This window comes from Corylus avellana, chromosome 1 (assembly GCF_965113065.1).
Source record: "Corylus avellana chromosome 1, dhCorAvel1.hap1.2, whole genome shotgun sequence".
Classification (NCBI taxonomy): domain Eukaryota; kingdom Viridiplantae; phylum Streptophyta; class Magnoliopsida; order Fagales; family Betulaceae; genus Corylus; species Corylus avellana.
The window spans coordinates 8096103-8119209 of record NC_142490.1 but is presented as its reverse complement, the minus strand read 5'-3'; the positions used below and the strand labels follow the sequence as shown (position 1 = coordinate 8119209).

Below are 23107 nucleotides of genomic sequence, written 5' to 3'. Positions count from 1 at the left end.
CGTTTACCTCTTGGATGTCCAAAATTGATTATTCTGGTGCTTAGAAGAATTTAAAGAATAATGATTAATAATCACATTCTAATGGTACACATAATAATTTTTAGGGTTAAATACCTTTTTAGTATCTGGTTTTAACACCTTTATTTTGTTTTCACCTAGGTTTCATTTTGTATCATAAATGAGACCTAGGTTATGATTAAATACGGAGATGGTACCTCCGTCCATATTTCGTTAATAAAATTAATAGATTTTCACTTCCAAATGCAATTAGAGGGTGGCCCCATTGGCCAAAAATAGGGGTGGCCGAACCGGCCCTAGGGCCTTGGGGGTGATTCGGTCACCCCTAATTGCAAAAGGGGTGGAAATCCGTTAGTTTTATTAACAGAAGATTGACAGAGGTATCACTTTAGTATTTAGCCATAACCTAGGTATCATATGTGACACAAAATGAAATCTAGGTGGGAAAAATAAAGTTGTTAAAACCAAGGTACCAAAAGGGTGTTTACCCTAATTTTTAAACCCTAATGGTTATTCCTTTGTTTTCCCTCTCTGTTCCTAAGCCTTAATATCTCATTTTTTCTTTTCTGCTTCAGATCCGGATCTTTCCTTTTAAAAGCTTAAATCAGTTTTCTATTGTGAAGTAACGATTTGTGTGGGTTTTGAGGGCTTAGGGATTTTTTGAGTATTTGTTTCTTGAGGGTTTTTGTTGGGGTTTTTTGTGGGTGAGCTTCGGCTTTCTCTTTTCTTTTTCTAGTTAGGCGTTCCCGCTTGTATACTTCTAGTGTGCGTAGGGGCGCCTTACGCTTTTAATAAAACTTCTTATTACTTATCAAAAAAGCTTAAATCAGTTTTCTAATCATTTCACAACATGTTTCATCATATCCTTAACCTGACATACTGAGACCTTAACTGTACAGGTCTCACTTATCTCTCTGCCATGCAGTCTATACAACTGCTATGAGTCTTAGTTTTCTAAGGTTGTTAGGACAAGGAAAGATCTCTCTTTAGGTTGTGGTATGAGCCCTAAACTCCACTGGATCGATCTGCTACCATTGCCCAAAGCAGTGACATACAATGCTGGATTTTCTGAAATTTTCAGCAAGAGCTGTTTTGACTTTGCTCAATCGGCACGGTCAATCCGTGCGGAGTTCTATGATCTTTACCTAGGGTTTTAATTCTTTGAAAGAGCATTCTTTTGAGCTTTGCGTCGAGCCAAGATAAGGTCTTATGAGTCCTAAACTTTAGCCTAACCCAGAGACCTCACTGCTAGAATTCCAGCAGCCTCTATTCGTTTTTAATCTCACTGTTTCAATTTAATCCAAATTTCAATCTTATTATCACCTGAAATTAGACTTCTTAAGCTTAAAAACCATGTATAGCACTCCTCTTGATCATATCCATAAGGGGTCCAACCACATTAACTTTCAGGGGTCTGAAATCTGTAGAAATCCCGGTCTGCGATATTTGGTGAGTTTTTCAATCACCACTTGCTGGCCCCTCACCCTTATTAGTTAGTAAAGCTTGGATGCCGATCGCCACTTGCCGGGTCCACTTGAGGAATGCCGCCTGTTCTTTAAAAGAGTCTTCATTACATCGATTCATAATTGATTACCAGGCGGAGCTTTTATTTAGTTCGAGTACAAACCGACACCCAGGCATGGGTGGGGACAAATCAAAACAAGAACATGCTCCGAGCCACAAGTGCATGCTAGACCTGGTCTAAGGTTTAATTCTAGGTATGATTTTCTTTTTGTCAGACTATTAAGAGTGTTTGAGATTGCGTTAGAGAGCTTAAAAAGTACTTTTACTACTTAGAAAATTGTGTCAAACAAAAAGCTGGTCTATTTGGTCTCCAAAAGTACATATTTGACTTTTTTACTCTAAAAAGGGCCGAAACACTGGAAGATGATCCCTCTGTGTCTTATGTGGTGTATTTGGAGTGAAAGAAATGCTAGATGTTTTGATAATTCCACTAGGACCATAGAGGAATTGACTCATTTCTTCTTATTTACGCTTTACTCTTGGACGGCCGCTTGGCTAGCTCCTTTAGTGATTAGTTTCTCTGATTTTCTTTTTCATTTCTCCCCCTCCTAGGCGCTCTCTGTTTATACTTCCCGTGTATATGGGTTGCGCCCCTCTGCGCTTTTTTTATATCATGATTACTTATCAAAAAAAAAAACACATTTTTGAGAAAAGCTTTAAAATGAAGCTTTTTCTAAAAAGCTACGTTTTGGTTGTAAAAGTTTTATTTTCTAATGCAATCTCAAACATGCTCTAAGGCATCCAATCAGATTGGTTTTCAGATTGCTCGAATTTGCAGAATTCAAGTGCCTGTATCCCTAGGGTTTTTCGGCTGTAAAAATGATATCGGACGACAATGAAATAAGAAGAAAGTTGAAGGGGAGAGAAGAAGTGGGAAAGGAAGAGAAAGAAGCCAAAGAAAGAAGAAGACAAAGGAGGAGAAAAGACATCAATTCATTGTTTAATCACCAAAAGCTGCAAATAACAATAAAAAATTAGGTTTAGATAGACTTTAACACAAATCCTTACCCTATTTTCCCTGGAGCCAGTAGCCCTTTAAAATAATATAAGGCCCAACTTAGTAAACATAACCTAAAGGCTGATAAATAAAATAACATAACAATAAAATGTGACATAATCAAAAGTGCCAAAAATAAGAATCTCCAGTCTTCAATCACCCACCCACAAAGTCATAGCTTGGGTCATCCTCCGACGTTGGGGGTCCAAACATGTGTAATTAGTGTCATGTAACAAATGTCCATACCAACTCTTTTAGGGTGGGAACACTGGGAAGAACTTGACCCCGTCAAGTGTAGCTCCTGGCAGCTTGGGTAGTACCCCTTCAGTTTAGGATCAAGATGCTACAACATGTCCTTGGTGATCCGTGTGCATTCCAAGTCTAGCCGGCCCCTCCAACGAACTACAAAATGTTGAACTCCTCCATCCCTAGCAAAAACAACATGCTCATCCAAAATAGCATCAATATATTCTTTTTTTTTTTTTATAAGTAATAATGCATTAAAGAGCGTAGAGGGGCGCAACCCAAGTACACAGGGAGTACACATATATTCTTTATGTGCCTTTGAAAAGGATGGTTGTATGGGATCAAGTATAGGATTGGTATTGAGGACAGGAGACGGGTCCTTGAAAGGATCATATATTCTTTGTGTGGCCTTTATAAGCTACTAGATCCTCTACATTAAATGTGGAGCTAATACAAGGGTCGGGTGGAACATGAATGACATACACATTTGGTCCGACCCATGACAACACTTTGAAAGGTCCAACACTATGAGCTTGCAATTTTCAAACGAATCCAAGTGGAAACTGTTCGGATCTAATCTGGAACATGGAATCATCCCCTATGTTGAATTCTTTGAGACACCTACATAAATCAGCTTCAATTTTATATCGGGCATTTGTTTCTTGAATTTGTGTATTGATCTCATTATGCAAGTCATGAATATTTCGTGCAAATGCGTAGACTGACTTAGAAACTCTAGCACGTGGGGACATCGAGAAAATGTCTAAAGGTCTCCTAGGCTTACAACAATGCTCAGATTCAAATGGACTCATGCGTATATACCTATAACAGAGCTAGTGTATGCAAAATTTGCTGTAGGAAGAGTCAAATCCCAATTCCTATTGTTGTCGCCCACCAGACATCTCTAAAGGTTTCCTACTTTCGATTAACTCCTTCAGCCTGGCTATATGTTTGGGGATGGTAGGTGGTGGAGAATTTCAACTTCATAATAACCGTGTAACACTTTGCTTTCTAGAAATAGCTCATAAACCTAACATTCCTCTCAGGCACTATAGTCTTGGGAAGACCAGAGTCTGCTCTGGTTTTGGAAATCTTTGCAAGACTTGTGTGACTTGTCTTTCAATATGTTCACTTTGGATGAGGGATTCAAATCTCGTACAATGAGGCAGTTTCATTGCACTTGATCCTTCATCTCTGGAAAAGAAGATCATCTGAAATTTCTTGTCCAAATTTCTCGAAAACGGGATGATTGGTGGGACGCCCCAACTGTTTTTACAGCAGCATTTTTTTTCTTCTTGTTATCAGCAGTCCTACTTTATTTTCCCTCTCTTTCTCACCACATGGAACTCTTTTCCTTCTGTTTCTGCTTGCAAATCCTTACTCTAGCCAGTTATTCTATGGGTTAAGAGCATATACACACTGTTATATTGACTTCTTCTCGATTAGCAGCACCTAACAGTCACGTTTTGAAGGTGCTGCTAAAGTTATCTAAAATTAACACATCGAGTCCAAATGGACCCATTTACGGAATTCGAACAGGGAATGGAAGAGGGGGTGTGAGATCCGGGTGCTCCGAGCATGTAAAACCCACACCTGATCTGTCTCTCATTTTTAGAATTCAATCTGAGAATTCCAAAAAATCTCATCCTATCGCTCTCGCCTCCAACTATTGCTTTTTGGGTAGTTGCATAATAATATATAGCTTTTGGACTGGGGCTTGATTTGGAAAGAAGGTTCTCAATTTAGTGCAACCCACAAGCAGTAGAGCTGTTGGAAGTTTTGCCAACCATTTTAAATTGCTTAAGTGCTGACCAAAATTTGAGTCCTCATCGATTGTTAACAAAGCAGATACCAATAATACGTGTATGTAGATATGAACATGTTGAACTGTTTGTCACAGCAATATTTGCTTAGATATTACGGTACCAAAAGGCTGCTATTTTCTTTTCGTCCCATATCTGTAAAAGTTTTTTTTTTTTTTTTACCTGCGTTAGATCACAACAATATTTGCCTAGATATTACTGTACTTGATAAAACAATGAAAGGATTCCACCCAAAAGCGAAAAGAATAGAAAATGAAAACCATGGTTGCAGGTCAGCTAGAACTCGGTGATTGGATGCTTATGGTGACTTTAGTTTGAGTATTCAAGTTAGCTTTCTATCTGCCTGAGGCTTTGACAAGAGTGCGTGTTTTGTCATGATGATCCTTCTCTGTCTGGTTCAAGTCCATGAACTATGTGAAAATTGCTCCCTTTACACCAGATTACCATTTTGGGTTAAAATTTGATTTTACAATTGTTCCAGTGTGCATATACTTCTCTGTGTTTCAACCTGCGATCTACTCCCTGTTCATCAGTCACTCTTTTTGGTATATACTCATCCAGTTCTTATGTTTTTCCCCTTGGATCTCGTGTAGTTTATTTCTTATATATGTATATAAATATGTTTGTAAGTGCATATATATTTTTCTTTTCTGTTTTCCTTCTTGAGAATGTCCCCTTCTTTTTGGCTGTATAAGCCCTAATTTTTCATGTTATATCAGGTCAGATTTGTTGATCCTTTATTACGGTCACCAATAGTAAGTGAAGTGGCCTATGAAACAATGGTGAAGCTGGCTAGATGCACTGCTCTGCCTCTCTGTAATTGGGCCCTTGACATTGCTACAGCTTTACGCTTAATTGTGAATGAGGAAGAACGCGTTTTGTTGGATCTGATTCCATTAGTTACTGATGGAGAAGCTAATGATAGACCATCCTTGGGGCTTTTTGAGCGAATAATAAATGGCTTGTCAGTGTCTTGTAAATCTGGACCTCTTCCTGTAGATTCCTTTACTTTTGTCTTCCCAGTAAGTTTTTCTACTCATCATGTATGACTGATCCAGTTCAGTGAGCTTTGATTTTACTAATTCTTAAATTTCTTATCAGATAATTGAGCGGATTCTGATATCCTCCAAGAAGACAGGACTGCATGATGACGTGCTTCGGATTCTTTATTTGCACATGGATCCCTTATTACCCCTTCCAAGACTTCGAATGCTATCAGTTACATATCCAAAATTTCATTTTTATCTTACACAAAAACATGCACGCACAGAATAATGTAACTTTCATTTCTTGGTTACTTAGTGCTTGCTGTATTGTGCAATTTTTGATTTGCAGGTTCTCTATCATGTTCTCGGTGTTGTTCCAGCTTATCAAGCATCTATTTGTCCTGCGTTAAATGAGTTGAGTCTAGGTTTGCAACCCAATGAAGTGGCACCTGTATGTACCTTAAAACTCTTTTTTACATTGTTCCTGTAATGTGTTTGGCTATACTGTTGCTTATGCAATCTCTCAATGTGTTAACAGGCTCTAAATGGAGTTTATGCAAAGGATGTTCATGTAAGAATGGCTTGCTTAAATGCTGTTAAATGCATTCCAGCTGTAACTGGCCGTTCTCTTCCCGAGAATGTTGACGTTGCAACCAGCATTTGGATTGCTTTACATGATCCCGAAAAGGTTTGGGTTGCTAATTGTCGTTCCCATAATTCAGAATAAATTTCTCTGTGAGGTTTAGCAGGATTGCAGTCAGTTAGTACTCTTTTTATTTTCTTACGGTTTGAATATTTCTGTTTGTGTTCTGTCAACAGTTGGGCTGAACTTTTTGTTCAATAATTGAGTATTTATTTCTATAATCATTTTTTTGTTTGCTGGCTCCTTAATCATGTTTTATGTACGAGTAATGGTACAAGTCTCTCTTGTGTTCCTCTAAGAACGATATGGCTTTTAAAATCACCATTTGATAAAAAAAGAACGATGTGGCTTTTAAAATTACCATTGGGTCTGCAATTAATCACTATTGAATTTTGATCAAATTATGATTTTAAAAGCCACCTCATTATTGGAGAGACACAAGAGAGACTTCTACCATTACTCTTTATGTACATCATGATCATTTCCTCTGTTTATCATGTCCAATGCAGTCATCATTATATTGCTCCCTGCACTGTGCTTAGATTCTAAGATGATGTTTTATTGTGTTTTTGTTGATTTTGTTGGTTTGCTTATAATCTAGAATATCTTGTAGTTTTTTCTAGTAGAGCTCGATATTGATTGAAATTGCATGCCAGAACACTTCTCATTCCTGGATAAGTTCCTGAACTCTTATGTGGTTCCAGTGATGCTGTTAGGGAAAGTTATATTTGAAGTCTAAAACCCTCTTAAAAGTTTTTAGTCAATCTGGCTGGTACTCTGTCTATACTTTTACTTTTGTTCTCTCTCGTCATCATTGGTTAGATATATGTTCAGTTACAGAATGAGCTGTTTATTATTTCTGAAAAAATGATTTAGTTTTTTCATCCAAAACATGAGTTGAACGTCAAAAGCATGCAGATTATCAGTTACGAAGCAAGATGGAACTAATTGTACCTAGAATACAACTAAGTATTTTGTGTCATTTGCAACGGGTGGTAACTTCTTGCCAAAGGAGTTGAGATGGAGCATGAGAGTGGCTAAGTCTTATGTAACTGGATGCCTTATGTGCTTCAAAGAGGCTTTGGCGACATTTAAACCTGTAAAAAAATGTTATTGTAGGACTGGTTAAAGCCTTGTATGATTTCTGCTTTGTTTGATATATGAACTCCAATTAGGTGGGACCAGCATTGGATGATGACCCTTATATGGATGCTTATTATCCTTGTTCTAGAAAATATTTAGTTACTTGTTCTATATGGTACTTGGTTTGGTGATTTGGTTCTTATCCAAGAAATCTCTCTTTGTTATGGTCGGTAAAAATCATAAAATTGACAATAATTAAGTTGATGCTTAATTTTTTTTGATAAGTAATAATGATATAAAAAGCACAGAGGGGCGCAACCCACATACACGGGAAGTATAAAAGAGAGCGCCTAAGAGGGAGAAAAATGAAAAAGGAAATCAGAGAAACTAATCCCTATAGGAGCAAGCCAAGATGCTGTCTAGGAATACAAAGTAAAGAAGAAGAAATGGGTCAATTCCTCTATGGTCCTAGTGGAGTTCTCAAAGCATCTAGCATTCCTTAATTACTAGTGATGCTTAATTACTATGCATATATACGTATAGTTACATATTACTACTTGTTTGGAAGTAAAGTACAGGGTAATGCAAATTGTAATGAATAAATGTACAATTAAAAAGTTTGGATCTCTTTAAATCTACTTTCTTTGAGCATGCGCTAATCATGGGAAGAAATTGATGCATGCCTTTGGTTTGCTGAGTTAAAAAATTTGGAAAAAGGATCTTAGCTTGCAATTTTACTGATAAGAGCAGGAAATTCTTTTCATTTCTCTTTCTGCACTTGCTTTAAAATATAAGGTGATTATCTGGAACTTGGAACTTTAACACTTTCCATACTTCTCTGCTTATTCAATATGCCCTCCTCAATAGATGTGAATAAATGCTGATCCTGTCTCTGGTATAAATCTTTGTCCAGAAAGTCGTTGGGGCTATTGAATTCTGATTTCATTATATGTGATCTATGTGAAGTTCTAATTTTGACATATTAATTTTATTTCAATTGATGATTGTTTCTTGTATTCAGTGTAAACATTTCTTTGCAGCATCAGTATTCCTGTTTTTCTGCTTGTTGAATTTATATTGTTTCACTTAATCAAAAAAGTTTTTATTGCTCCTTCACATAACTCATTTCACTTTGTTATCTTGATGTTCAACTTGTTTCAGTCAATTGCAGAAGCTGCAGAGGATATATGGGATCGCTATGGGCATGCCTATGGGACTGACTATTCAGGACTGTTCAAAGCGCTTTCACATTGTAATTATAATGTGCGCTTGGCTGCTGCGGAGGCATTAGCTGCTGCTTTGGATGAAAACCCTGATTGTATACAGGTTTGTCTAATTATACATCTTCAATCCTGCTTTAACATTATAGTTTTCTTATGTTTTGTTGACCTTTTCAGGAGTCTCTTTCCACTCTGTTTTCTTTGTATATCCGTGATGCTGCATTTGGAGATGAAAATATTGATGCGGGTTGGCTGGGCCGACAAGGAATAGCATTGGCCTTACATTCTGCTGCTGATGTTTTGAGAACCAAAGACCTTCCTGTTGTTATGACATTTCTCATATCACGAGCATTGGTAAGATCTCCAACGGTCTTCTCGGAGCATGAAACTTACTCTATTCTTCCCAATGCATGTATTCTTGATTTAAAATATTTTATTATTTGTCGCAAATAATAAAACATGCATGTTATGGAGAGAAAGAAATGATATAAGTTTTGAGGACCATGAGATGACTTTGGAGGAGATTTAAGTCCTTATTCTTCAGATCTTAGTATCTGTGGATAATTGCTTATGTGTCTCCTTTGACAATCAGTTATAGTGATTTTTTTGTTCTTTTTGCTCCTTTTAGCTAGGTGCTTCGTTATACTTCTTGTGTACTTAGGGGCACCTTAGGCTTTTAATGATGTATGTTGATTACTTATAAAAAATTATTTGTCGCAAAAAAGGAAAGAACAAGAGTCTTTTCTGCGTAAGAGTTTCATTATTAGTTTATTAAGTTTTATTTTTCGTTTGTTTGGAATCATCTTCAAGGCTTAGAAGTATCGTTATCATAAGCGAAAATGTATATTAAAATGATGCTTTTGATTATGCAGGCTGATCCTAATGCAGATGTTCGAGGTAGAATGATTAATGCTGGTATCCTGATCATTGACAAGCATGGGAGGGAGAATGTGTCATTGTTATTTCCAATTTTTGAGAACTACTTAAACAAAACGGTTAGTTCTTGTTGTGACTAGAAATGTTTTTTATTTATGTTTTATTTATATTTTTTTAATACGGGGTGTGATGTTATTAGAAATGTTTTTGCTCAAACAGCAATCGGAGCTATGCTTATGTTCCCATAGTATTAATATCCCTTGTTGAGTGGCAGGCATAACTGCAGTCATATATAAAAGTAATTCAGAACCTTTCAATTCCTTTGTTTTTCTTTCTTAGGCGTCAGATGAAGAAAAATATGATTTGGTGCGTGAGGGTGTGGTTATCTTCACTGGAGCTTTGGCAAAACATTTGGCAAAGGTGTGAAGCTTACTATTTTGTGGAATTTGACAATTTTTTTTTTTGTTGTGGTTTTCTGCTTTAGTTGCAATAAGTTGGTTTTTGAAACACTTACCCTGAACATTAAAAATAATGTTTATTGAACAGGATGATCCTAAAGTTCATGCTGTTGTTGAGAAATTGTTGGATGTGTTAAACACTCCATCAGAAGCTGTTCAACGGGCTGTCTCTGCGTGCCTATCTCCATTAATGCAGTCTAAGCAAGTATGTAAAAAGGGAGATTATAGATACTACTTGAAATCTTTAACTTTCCTTGTTAACTCATAATGCAGTTAAGTCTGATAATTTAGATGCTTTTTAAAAGATTGGCATACCACTAAATATTGGTTCCTGTTGACAGGGAAAAGGTTTTGGTGTTACATTTATTTGTCACTACATGGCATAAGTGGACTTGCTTAATAGGAAAAACATTTCATGACTAGCTGTTGCTGTCTGTGCTTAATTGATAGCTTTACCTGGTCTTTAGGTAATGTAATGAGTAGAGACATGGTTAGTTATGTCCAACATAAGTGTTTGGAAAGAAGAAAAAACTGTACCATGGTTTTCACTTCCAATCAGGGGTTATATGTGTTGGTGTTTGAACAGTGCAGTAAAATGTCAATAGGGTGATATTGTTACTTTTTCAGGACGTAATTTTTTCAACCTCAAGTTCTGTTCATTCTGAATTTATCTTTTATTATTACTCCAAAGGTCAAAATTATCTAATATAATGATTTAAACCTTTGTATTGAGCACGACCTATTTTTTTCTTTAGCCAACTTATTTTTTATTTCTCACGTTAGGATGATGGACGCACTCTAGTTTCTTTGTTGTTGGATCAATTGATGAAGAGCGACAAGTATGGGGAACGCCGTGGAGCAGCTTTTGGACTTGCTGGGGTGGTTAAGGGATTTGGAATCTCTTGCTTGAAGAAGTATGGTATTGTGGTTGTACTGCAGGAAGGTCTTTTAGACAGGTTAGCTTCAACTGTTTCTTCAATTTGTATTGTAGGTGGCCTAATACTTCATGTTTTATTTTATTTAGATACTCTTGCTTTTACTTGGAAATATTTTATATTATATATCTTACATTTTAGACGTTCCATCCTTATACTGGTTTAATCATGCAAGCATTCTTAGTCTAAATGTTAGTTCAGACATGCGGCGTAATTCCTTAATATGTTTTCTATTTTTCATTTACGATTATGTTCCTTCTTCGATAAGTAATCAATAATATTCGTTAAAAGCGTAAGATACCCCAAAGTACACCAAAAGTATACAAGAGGAAGCACCTAGCTAGAAGAAGCAAAACTGGTAAGGAAATCACTATAACCAATAGACAAAGAAGAAACATAAACAATTGTCTAAAGATACAAAGTTTTAAAGAAAATGGACTTGGTCAGCGGTATCGTGGCTGATCGGTCTCACCCCTGGGAGGATAGTCTTTGCGGCAAGGTTGGATGGGAATGGTTGTTTTTTTCTTTTGATAAGTAATGATGCATTAAAGAGCGCAGAGGGGCGCAACCCAAGTACACAGGAAGTATACAAGAGAGCGACTAAGAAGAAGAGAAAGAAGAAAACATAAAAAGAAAATTAGGGAAATTGACCTCTATGGGAGCAAGCCATCTTGCAGTCCACATATATAGCGTATACAAAAAGAAATGTACAATGTCCTCAAGGTTTCTCGACAAATCATCAAAGCATCTAGCATTCCTTTCCTTCCATAAGCACCACATGAGACACAGGGGAACCATCTTCCACACCACCGCGCTTTGAGATTTACATCCCGACCACCAACTAGCTAACATCTCCTTGACGCTTCTAGGCATAACCCAACACATGTTGAACCGAGAGAAGACAACATCCCACAAAAAGCGCGCAACCCCACAGTGAAGAAAGATATGATCCACAGACTCCCCTTCCGATTCACACATGCAACAACGATTAATCACCACAATGCCCCTCTTCCTAACATTGTCCAAAGTAAGGGATTTCCCAAGGGCGGCTGACCAAGCAAAAAAAGCCACTCTCGAAGGAACCTTAGTGCGCCAAATACTTTTCCAAGGGAAATGGATGGGCTCTGTAAGAACAATCTTCCTGTAAAAGGAGCGAACCTCAAACTTCGCTTTTCTAGAAGGAATCCACCACATACGATCTTCCGCTTCCCCTCGCAACGAGAGCGAATACAAGAGCGAGAGAAGGGAGGCTAAAGCCGCCTCCTCCCAATCATGAATTCTTCGAATAAAGGTAACATTCCAAGGAATCATACCATTTATAACATTCCAAGGAATCATACCATTTATACTCTCCCTGATGTCTGCAATGGAGGCAGCCTTGTTGCTAGCTATATTGAAAAGGCCGGGAAAAGCTTCCTTGAGGGACAAATCGGCGCACCAAAAATCCTCCCAAAAATTGACTTTCAGCCCCAAGCCAGGATCCAATCTGAAATGACGTTGAAACGAACTCCAACCCCTGCAAATATGTTTCCATAACCCCACCCCATGCGAACCACCAGGAACTTTAGAACGCCAACCACCCCTGGTCACCCCATACTTTGCTACTAAAATCCTTCTCCACCAAGCCTCTTCCTCATTGGCAAATCTCCACAACCATTTCCCCAAAAGAGCTTGGTTAAAAAACCGCAGACTCCGGATCCCTAAACCGCCTTCCGAAATCGGGTTACACACGTCGTGCCAGCTAACCAAGTGGATCTTAGACTCATCGTTGAGCCCCCCCCAAAGAAAATCCCGTTGAATCTTCTCAATGCGATTCGCCACGGAGATAGGGATAGGAAAGAGAGACAAAAAGTAAGTGGGAAGGTTGGATAAAGTGCTCTTGATGAGAGTGAGCCTAGCTCCCTTGGACAAATACGAGCGTTTCCAGGGGGCCAACCTTCTAGCAATCTTCTCAATCATGTCTTTCCAAATAGCCAAAAGCTTGAAAGAAGCCCCAAGAGGAAGACCCAGATACTTCAAAGGCAAAGAACCGGTGCCACAACCCAGAATGCCAACCAACTCACCCGCCTCACCCGCACCTCCAACAGGGACCAAAACCGATTTGGCTCGATTTACTTTTAGCCCAGAAACCGCCTCAAAGCCAATAAGAAGGGCTTTAATGAATCTGATTTGGTCAGGAGAAGCCCCACAAAAACCAATGTATCATCTGCAAAAAGAAGATGAGAAACAACAACCCGTTCCGACTCTCCGGCACCCACATAAAAACCATTGATGAAACCCCTGCTGATGGAAACATTAATCATCCTGCTGAACGCCTCCATAACCAAGATGAATAAAAAAGGTGAGAGGGGATCACCTTGTCTCACCCCACACGAACTCTCAAAGAAGCCGGAAGGAGAGCCATTGATCAAAACTGAAAACCGCACAGACGATATACAATGTTCAATCCATAAGCACCATTTCTCGCCAAAGCTGCACCTTCTTAACACATAGAGTAAAAACTTTCAGTTCATATGGTCATAAGCCTTTTCCATATCCAACTTGCACAAGAGGCTGGGATCCCCTTCTCTGATACGGCTATCAAGACATTCATTGGCTATAAGAACTGAATCCAAAATATGTCTTCCCTTGATGAAAGCATTCTGAGAATTGGATATGACCCTATCCATAACTCTCCTCATTCTATTGGCTAACACCTTAGCTATAATCTTGTAGATCCCCCCCACAAGGCTAATAGGACGGAAGTTCTTCAGATCGGAAGCCCCCTGAGCCTTCGGAATAAGAGCCAAAAAACTAGCATTAAGGCTTTTTTCAAATTTACCTCTATCATAGAACTCTGCAAAAACAGGCATAATGTCCCTTTTGATCACCTCCCAACAATCCTGGAAGAAAGCCATAGAAAAACCATCCGGGCTTGGCGCCTTGTACCTATTCATTTTTTGAACCACCTCCCATACCTCCCTTTCCTCAAAAGGAACTTCCAAACTAGAGGACTCACCAACATCCAATCTGTCGAAGTGAAGATTATCCAACCTCGGTCTCCAACTGAGAGACTCCGTGAAAAGCGACTCATAAAAGTTGGTGATATGATTACTAATAGCCTCTTGATCCGTAAATATAGAGCCATTGATATTCAATGACTCAATGTAATTCTGTCTGCGATTGGCATTAGCAATCCGATGGAAGAATCTCGTGCACTTGTCCCCCTCTTTCAACCAACGGATCCTAGATTTTTGCCTCCAATTGATTTCTTCTTGAAGGAGGGAGGATTCTAGCTCTTTGGCAAACACCCTTTTCCTCTCAATCTCCTCGGTAGATAAGCCCCTCTCTTCTTTCGCCCTATCAAGAGCTTTAAGATCATCCATGCAAGCCTTAATAATCACCCCCACATTGCCAAAATCTTGGTCATTCCATCTCTTAATGTCCCAATTGAGGGCTTGCAGCTTCTTAGAAAGGATGTAACTCGGGGTGCCATGAAAATCATACGAGTCCCACCAACTACGGACTTTATCCACAAAACCCTCCGCTTTTAGCCACATATTCTCAAATTTGAAGGGTCTTTTACCTCCCAAAAACAAATTGCTCTCTAGCATAATAGGAGCATGGTCGGAGCAAACCTGAAGCATCCTCTTTTGTCGCAGATCCGGATGACCAACCTCCCAATCCGTAGAAACTAGAAACCGGTCAAGCCTAGACCAAGAGCGACTATTGGACCAAGTGGAGATCCCCCCAACTAAGGGAAGGTCCATGAGGCCTTGCTTCGAAATGAATTCACCAAAATCCCTCATGGCAGCTCGAGAATAAACTCCCCTCGATCTTTCGCTTGGATAAAGAGTAACATTGAAGTCCCCACCAATACACCACGGCATATCCCAGCAGCTCATAACCCCTGCCAGCTCCTCCCAAAGAAGACGTCTGGAATTAACTCTGTTAGGCCCATACACCCCCGCGAACGCCCAAACAAGACCATCCGCCACATAACTGCCCAAAACAGCATCAATCTTCTCTACTACCCTCTTATCCCACATGAGCAAAATGCCACCCGACGCCCCTCGAGAAGGAACATAGCACCACTCCATATACGGGCAGCCCCAAACACTCCTCACTAAGCTGATTGAAATACAATCCAATTTGGTCTCTTGAAAACAAATTAAATCTGCCTTCCAGCTTTTAAGCAGATTTCTAACCCTCAACCTTTCACAAATTAAATCTGCCTTCCAGCTTTTAAACAAATTCACCCTCTCATTCAAGCCTCACATTCCATGAAATAATCTTGAGCTTCATGAGTTAACTCGCTTGACCCTCCCCTTAATCCTCTCCTTCCCAGCATAATCCAAAAAATTAACCGAATATTGCAAATTAGTTAGCTCTCTCTCACCTTTTTTGACTGCAAATGTATCCTCCTCTTCCATTTCATTGTCCTTTTGATCAGTCATAAGCATCCCAATGGTGGCTTTGAGCTTCCTTTCATCTCCATCACACGATAAACCTGAAAACCTTCTCTTGACCCTCCATCAGATCCTCATTCAATGAATTTGGAACACGGGACACCTGGGTCGAGGATATCACTACTGCAGGGGAATCTCAGCCCAAATTTACCCCCGGTGCCGTGCCCAGAATACCCATCACAGAACCACCCGAAAGTTGTTCCACCAAGCCGAACCCTGATAATTCCACACCTAAGGCTGTTCCAGCAACACCCCAGAGCACTCCAACGGCTTCCACCTTACAGGCTTCTCCCCCAAAATCCCCCAACCAGAGCCACTCGACCCACCCTTTGAAACACCTTGATCATCGTGGGCGAGAATTGGAGAAGGAGAGTCGACAGAAAGTGAGTCCATCTGCGAATTACCTCGAGGGCTCGAGGCGGAACTCATCGTCGACTTAGCCTGAGCAGGGGTACCCACCATCGCGCCATCACCCCAACCTCCCCCCCTCTCCTAATTCATCCTCGCCCGCTCCTTTTTAGGCGAGTCCTCTCTCATCGGCGCCTCGGTCATGTCCGCAGGGACGATCGACATGCGTGAAGCAGCGTGACTCTCCTTCACAGAGTGAAGCGACCTGAAAACGAGCATTTCAGCAGTGCCGATGACGCTCACCGGAGCTCTGGGACTGGCTGCCGAGGAGTCCTGCGTGTCGTCCAGCGTTCTCACCGGCTCCTTTCCAGCTCGCGACTCCTCCCCTCTCTCCAAAGTCCTCGCCTCCGACTCCTTCTCCACACTGGCTTGCAACGGCCGAGCCAAGATAACCGGGCCCTTATGGAGATTGGAGCCCAGTTTGGGCCGAGGCTTGTTCCTCCTATAGTAGGTCTGGAACTCTTGCTTGGGCTGTCCTTGATTCGACTTGGGCCACTCCTTAGACTTGTGTTGGGCCGTGCCTAGGGTGTGTATGACCCCTAATACCTGTTCACCTTCACCAACGCCTCCCGCCTTGGGTAGAGTGTTCTGACTTTCTAGATATTTAAAAACAATATCTAGCTTTTCCAAACCCAACTCTACCTCCCCTTGTAGCCTGTTCAACGACTCCTTCACATTTAATAGTTCCATCTTTACACGAAAGAGGGACTGTGCATCGTGGCAGCCATCCCTCTCCCCTTCCTTCACGTGATCTGCTCCAAATTTCGAAGCTGTCTTCTCCTCCGAGGGACACCAAACACTCACCGGAAATGAGCAACTCGTCGGAGTTTTATTGATCTTCCCCGACATCTCCCCTTCCTTTGGGTTGATCGTTCCCGCCACAACAGCAGAAAAGGTCCTCTTAGGGCCCTCCCCTCCGCCACCGACAACCTTCACCGGGGCATTGACCTGAAGCGAACCCGGCCCCTGGTTGACAGAAGCACGTTCTCGCTTGTCCCTCTCGGCAGAAACCTCTTTCAACCAACTAGGCACCCTAGCAATTGGTTCATGAAAAGAATTAAAACACTCCTCCGTGAAGCTTCTTCTTCCCACCCCCTCCTTATCTTTCTTCCCCTCCCTGTCCTCCCTTCCCGCACAAAGAGATGATTTCGCGATACACACCTCCCTGATGAATCGTTCCCAGCCTTGACCATATCTTCCTTCTGGAATTATGATTGAACCACACCTATGCCTACCATCGAATTCTTCTATTGTCAGGAAACGCCCATGTCTGTTGGAACATTTCTGAGCAATAATCCGTGGATACCCTGCTCTGGATTGATCCCAAAATACCTCTGAGGTTTCCACTACCACTAAGTCCTCCACTATCCGCACCAACAACAGCAGTTCGTCCTTCTGCAGGAAAATAGACTTATGCCTCCTTTTGCTTTTTTCCAAGATCCTTACCCCTGATGCTCCTCCCTTAATCAGCACCTCAAACACTTTGGACTCCACGGACCACCTCCTCGGACCATCCATGAACAAAACTATCTAAATACTAGACACTAAATCAGGACTCACGCGCCACCCACTCGCCGGCACTAAGGCGGAGGTGGATGAGAGTGAGAGAGAGATTTTCTTCCTTAATTCTTTGCTAATTCTAACTTCCCGGATGGGAATGGTTGTTGGCCTATTTATCTGTCGTGTATGGGTATAAAAAAAAAAAGATATTGCCTGTTCTTCTGAGGAGGTTTCTTCCCCTAACGTCTGCTTTGTGCAAGCTAGCTCAGATTTGGTTATGGCTGCGAAGGGGGTGAACAACAAAAGGTGGGGAAGGGTAAAGAAGTTGCTATATGCCACTTGAATGGGTTGGATGGGACTGGGGAGGTCCTCTACTCACCTTTGTCTTTTTATCCCTGTATTATGTTGGGCAATTCTGACTACTCGGATTGGGTTTGGCAAAGTGTGAAGGAGACTTATCTGTTCGTGGGGATCTCTTGTGTGGGTCATGAGAAGCAGTTTATGGCTCTTCTGTCAGTTATTCAAAAGTCTCGTCCTCTTGAGGACTCAACTTCTCTCTCTTGATGCAGCAGAGGGAGCTAAGAAGATTCGAGTGCTCCATCAATTATGATGCCAAAGTCTCGTCGTCTTGAGGACTCAACTTCTCTCTCTTGATGCAGCAGGGAGCTAAGAAGATTCAAGTGTTCCATCAATTATGATGCCAAAGGTGACAATTTAAGCTGTGGAAAAGGCATAGATAGGGGCCTTTAAGTTTTTATTTTTTTATTTTTTATTTTCTTGCAACATGACAGGGAATGAGGTGTAGAAAGTAAGCTTGAAGTTATGTCTCTTAGTGTTGTGCGATGCTTGTGGAGTTGTTATCATGTGGATTGGTGTTGCTTAGACTCCAGCGGCGCTTCAGCCTTCAGGTGGTATTTTGATTATGTGGGATAGAAGGGTGGTGGAGTAGATAGATGAGTGTGTGGGGGAATTCGCCTTGATTGTTAGCTTTAGAAACGTTGAAGATCTTTCCTTCTGGGCTTTTGCGGGTGTCTATATTCCCAATTCTATCAGGGATAGAAGGACTCTTTGTGGTGAGTTGGCTGGCTTGCTTAGTTGGTGGAATTTGCCTTGGTGTGTAGGGGTGATTTTAATGTTACCTTTATCCCCAGTGAAAGGTAGGGAGAAGCTCGTTTATGCCCTGCGATGATGGAGTTCGCTGACTTCATTTTTTATGAGGGCATGACTGACTTACTGCTTGTTGGCAGAGTTGTTACTTGGTCGAATAATTGGGACTCTTGCTTGGTCTAGGATTGATAAATTCTATTTCTCTGGTTTGGGAAGCCCAGTTTCCTACTGTATCCTAGAGGATGCTCCCTAGACTTTGGTTACATCATTCCCAATCCTCCTTGATTGTGGTACCGTTCTAAGGCGTAGTAGGTCTTTCAAATTTGAAAACATGTTGTTAAAGTGTGAAGGATTTGTGGCCAAGGTGAAACACTGGTGGGACTCTTATCATTTTCAAGTTTCACCAATCTTTGTTTTAGCTAGCAAGCTCAAGGCCTTGAAAATTGATATAAAAAGATGGAACGAGGAGGTGTCTGGAAATGTAGAAAGGAACAAGAAGATCCTTTTGGAAGAGCTACATGTTTTTTATGTTCTTGAAGAAGAAAGGGCCTTAGGCATTGAGGAGAAAATCAAGAAGGAAAAAATTGTTAGCAAGTTAGAGAGAGCTATTCTCATGGTGGGGCCGAGTTGGAGGCAGAAATCCAGGGTGTTATGGTCAAGGGAGGGTGATAATTGTACTAAGTTTTTTCACACTCTGGTTAACTCCAATAGAAGGAAGAATTCCATCGACTCCTTGTTGATTGATGGTACTATTTCGACCAAATGGATTGACATCAGCGAGCGCATTGTCCAGTTTTATTAAAAGGTATACACTGAACAATTTAGTTGGTTGCTGTTGGTAGATGACCTTTTCTTCGATTCCACTGAGGAGGCCGGGGCTAGTTATTTGGAGAGAGATTTTGAGGAAGAGGAGGTGAGGGCGGTAGTGAAAGCTATGAATGGTGACAAGGTGCTGGGCCCTGACGGATTCTTCATGGTGTTCCTCCAAGTTTCCTGGGATGTTTCAAAAGAGGATATCACGAAGGTTTTTCATGAGTTTAATGCTAGTGGCAAGTTTAAGAGGAGCCTTAATGCTACGTTTATTGCCCTCAATTCTAAAGATTTTAGGGGTTGTTGACCTCAAGGATTTTCGCCGGTCAGTCTTGTGGGGGCGGCTTTTACAAAATTCTTGCTAAGATTTTAGGAAATGGGCTTGAGATGGTGTTAGAGAAGATTATCTCTAAGTCATAGAATGCATTCATAAGAGGTAGGCAAATCCTAGATCCTGTTCTAATTGCCAATGAATGCCTTGATGGTAGGTTAAGGTCTATTGAGCCGGGTGTTCGGTGTGGTTCATTGCATGTCTTCGGTGCCGTTCTCGGTTAAAAAGCTTATGATCATATGAATTGGGACTTTTTGTTGTGTATGCTGAGTAGGTGTGTATTTGGGGGGAAATGGTACTCTTAGATAGTTCATTGCATATCTTCGGTGCGGTTCTCGGTTTTTGAACCATCATGAAACTCCAAGTGAGCCGCAACAAAAGCATCCTATTCTATACCGAAAAACATTATCAACTAATTTTCAAGCTGTACCTGATATTTATTTAAAGATATTGAAGAAGTCTCCAAATTTTGGAATTTAAAAATAATAATATAAATTAATGGAGGTGTGTACGAAGTATTGGATATTTCTGGGGAAGCTACTAAAATGTCTGGATACAGATATGTCATGACTGCTGCCAAGTGAATAAGCAATTGGTTAGTTTGTGCCACCCATAAAGAGCACCTTTCTGCCAAACAAGTTTATAAACGACTAAGGTGCTGTTCAATTTAGGTTGCTTCAACTAATTGAATAAGTTGATCAAGTTGTGTTATGTTGGTTCCTAGAAGAACCTCCTATATTAGGACCATGTAATTCGGTTCATTGGTTAAAAGTGTTCCGAGTATTGCCCATATGGATTACGTACAAGACATGAGTGTCATAACATATAGTGGGTTGTCTTTCTCTTGATTTCAATTTTGAAGGTAGGTCTGCTTTTGAAATTTGCAAACTTGGTCAAATTTACTTTGACTAAGTTTTTTTGGCCTTATAGGAGACTGCAGTCGTAGTGAATTTTCAGAAGTCAAGTCTTTAGAATTTGAAGGCAAGAAAAATTTCTGTTATTGATCTGGCATATCTTTTTAAATACAGGAATTCCGCAAAATGTCGTGAAGGAGCCTTACTGGGATTTGAGTGCCTTTGTGAGACACTTGGAAGATTGTTTGAACCGTAAGTAGGCAGTTCTCTATGGCCAAAAAATTGATTTGTTCACCAATTAGATTGTTTAACTGATATACTGCTTGTTCAGGTATGTGATTCAAATGTTGCCATTACTTTTGGTTTCTTTCTCTGATCAAGTTGTAGCAGTTCGTGAAGCTGCGGAATGTGCTGCTCGTGCCATGATGTCTCAACTTAGTGCTCAGGGGGTGAAGCTTGTCCTTCCATCTCTTCTAAAGGTGCTGATTTCATTATTAATTTATTATCTATTGTTGTTTTATGTACATGTATAAATTTATTTCATAATCAGATTGAAATTTCCCACTTTTCGTTTGCTGTGATTTTTTTAGTGTATTAAAAAGTATGCAAGAGATCATGCCTTAATATGTATAATAACATGAAGGTGAAACATATTTGGGTTTACCCTATCTTCATATCAGGTTGGTTCAGTGAAATGGATTGCCATAAGGTTTCTTGTTTGTTTGACCTAGGACTTACCTGGGTCAAAGATAATTTTTTTTCAACAAACTAATAATTATCCGTAATTTTCATGTCAGCTTTATGTGAAAATTTCCATTCGTGAGCATTCTACACATACAAATAGCTTAAATGGTTTATTGCTGCAAGCTTTAAGGAAAATGTTGTTGTAATTTTCTGGCAGTGTCTAATTGAGGATTTGAAAGTGAGTTGAAGGGTTGAATTGGTGGAAAAAGGCTTAGAAATATGGGACTTTAGATCCTCAAAAAGGGCCTGAGGATATATATGTTTAGAGATTTGCGGTTGAGATAAAGCAAAGAAAGTTGAAATGTGGTTGCTGTCAACAGGGCTGTGAACATTAACATTTAGTATTTTTTTTATTTGGGTTTGCAATTGGTGGTCAGAGGCGTTGAGTTATATCAGTAATTTGAAAAGCTGATGGTGGGTCGTAGTAGCTACAAGAGGATCCGGTTATGCCTCTATGAGGACAATATAATATAGAGGAAAAAGAAAATTGCAACAGAGTAGAAGGAGATGTTGAGTATGGCTTCCGTAAGCCACACTTTCAAGGGGGTAGTAGGTACTTCAAATTTGGAAACATGTGGCTAACGTCTTAGGGTTTTATGGACAGGGTGAAATATTGATGGGACACTTTTCACTTTGAAGGTTCTCCAAGGTTCATTTTGGCCCACAATCTCAAGAAAAAGATCCTTTTGGTAGAGTTACGAGTTCTTGAAATCGATGAAGAAGAGAGGGCCTTATAGGTGACAAGGAAACAATGAAGAAGGAAAAAGTGATACGCGAGGTAGAGATCCACTCTCATGGGGGAGGTGAGATGGAGGCAGAAATCTAAGACGGTGTGATTAAAGGAGGGTGATAAATGGCTAACTCCAATAGAAGAATGAACTCCATACATTATTTGTTAGTTGATGGTACAATTTATACTGACTGAGTGGAGATTAGCGAGCACATTGTCTTGTTTTATAGAAATTTGTATATCAATTAACTCCATTGGCGGCCTATGTTGGACGGCCTTTCATTTGACTTTATTGGTGAGGTTGAGGCTAATTGGTTGGAGAGAGGTTTGGAGGTAGTGAAAGCTATGAATGGTGACATGGCGTCGGGTCTTGCCGATTAGTCTATGGTGTTCTTCCAAGCTTACTGGGATGTTTTAAAAGATGACATCATGAAAGTCTTTCGTGACATCGATGCTAGAGGTAAGTTTGAAAGGAAATGCTACATTCATTGCTCACATTCCGAAGATTTTTGGTGGTGTTGATCTCAAGCATATATTTTTGCCCGGTTAGTCTAGTGAGTGGCATTTACAAAATTATTGCCTAGGTTCTAGCTAATAGGCTAAAATGGATTTGGAGAAGATTATTTCTAAGTATTGGAATGCCTTCATTCAAGAAAGGCAAATCCTAGATCCAATTCTCATTGCTAATGAACGCCTTGATTGTAGATTAAAATCTGGGGAGCTAGGTTTGCTTTGCAAATTGGACTTAGAAAAAGCTTATAATCATGGTAATTGAGGTTTTTTGTTGTACATGCTAAGGAGCGGTTTTGGGGAGGAAATGGTGTACTTGGATGGATTGTTGTATCTTTTCGATGTGTTTTTCTGTATTGGTGAACAGCAATCCTGCCCCTTTTTTTAGTAGCTCTCGTGGCTCGAGACAGGGGGGACCCTATGTCTCCAATGTGTTTGTCATTTTGAAAGAGGCTTTGGGTAGGATGACTTTTGCTGTAGTGAGTGGGGGTTTGTTGTCTGGCTTTTCTATGGGGACTGAGAATGTTGGTGGGTTTGATTTTCTATGGATGAAGTCTTTGGGTCTTATGGGGTGGGTCTCTAGAAATTCATTAGGAGGGGGTGGGAGGAGTTTTCCAGATTTCTAGATTCAAGGTGCGTGACGGATCAAAGATTAGTTTTTGGCACGATGTGTGGCGTGGAGAACGACCCTTAAGGCAACATTTCTAGATCCAAGATTGTTTAGTATTGCTTGTGCTAGGGATGCTTTCGTGGCTAATCATCTTTAGTTTTCTAATGGCTCTCCTTAGTGGAATGTTATTTTGTTAGAGTGGTGCATGATTGGGAGTTGGAATTATTTTCCTCGTTTTTCGATTAG

General features: G+C 40.3%; 1 protein-coding gene across 1 annotated transcript in view; it reads left to right on the top strand.

Annotated features, from left to right (window-relative positions):
- ILA (putative protein kinase regulator ILITHYIA) overlaps positions 1-23107 on the top strand; it is a 56710-nt gene that overhangs the window by 20149 nt on the left and 13454 nt on the right. The window contains exons 19-30 of the mRNA XM_059583597.2: positions 5328-5630; positions 5710-5826; positions 5944-6045; positions 6133-6282; positions 8482-8646; positions 8718-8894; positions 9413-9535; positions 9756-9836; positions 9963-10079; positions 10658-10830; positions 20442-20519; positions 20599-20746. Coding sequence (XP_059439580.2) covers positions 5328-5630; positions 5710-5826; positions 5944-6045; positions 6133-6282; positions 8482-8646; positions 8718-8894; positions 9413-9535; positions 9756-9836; positions 9963-10079; positions 10658-10830; positions 20442-20519; positions 20599-20746 — 1734 coding nt within the window. The remainder of the gene's footprint in view (positions 1-5327; positions 5631-5709; positions 5827-5943; positions 6046-6132; positions 6283-8481; positions 8647-8717; positions 8895-9412; positions 9536-9755; positions 9837-9962; positions 10080-10657; positions 10831-20441; positions 20520-20598; positions 20747-23107) is intronic.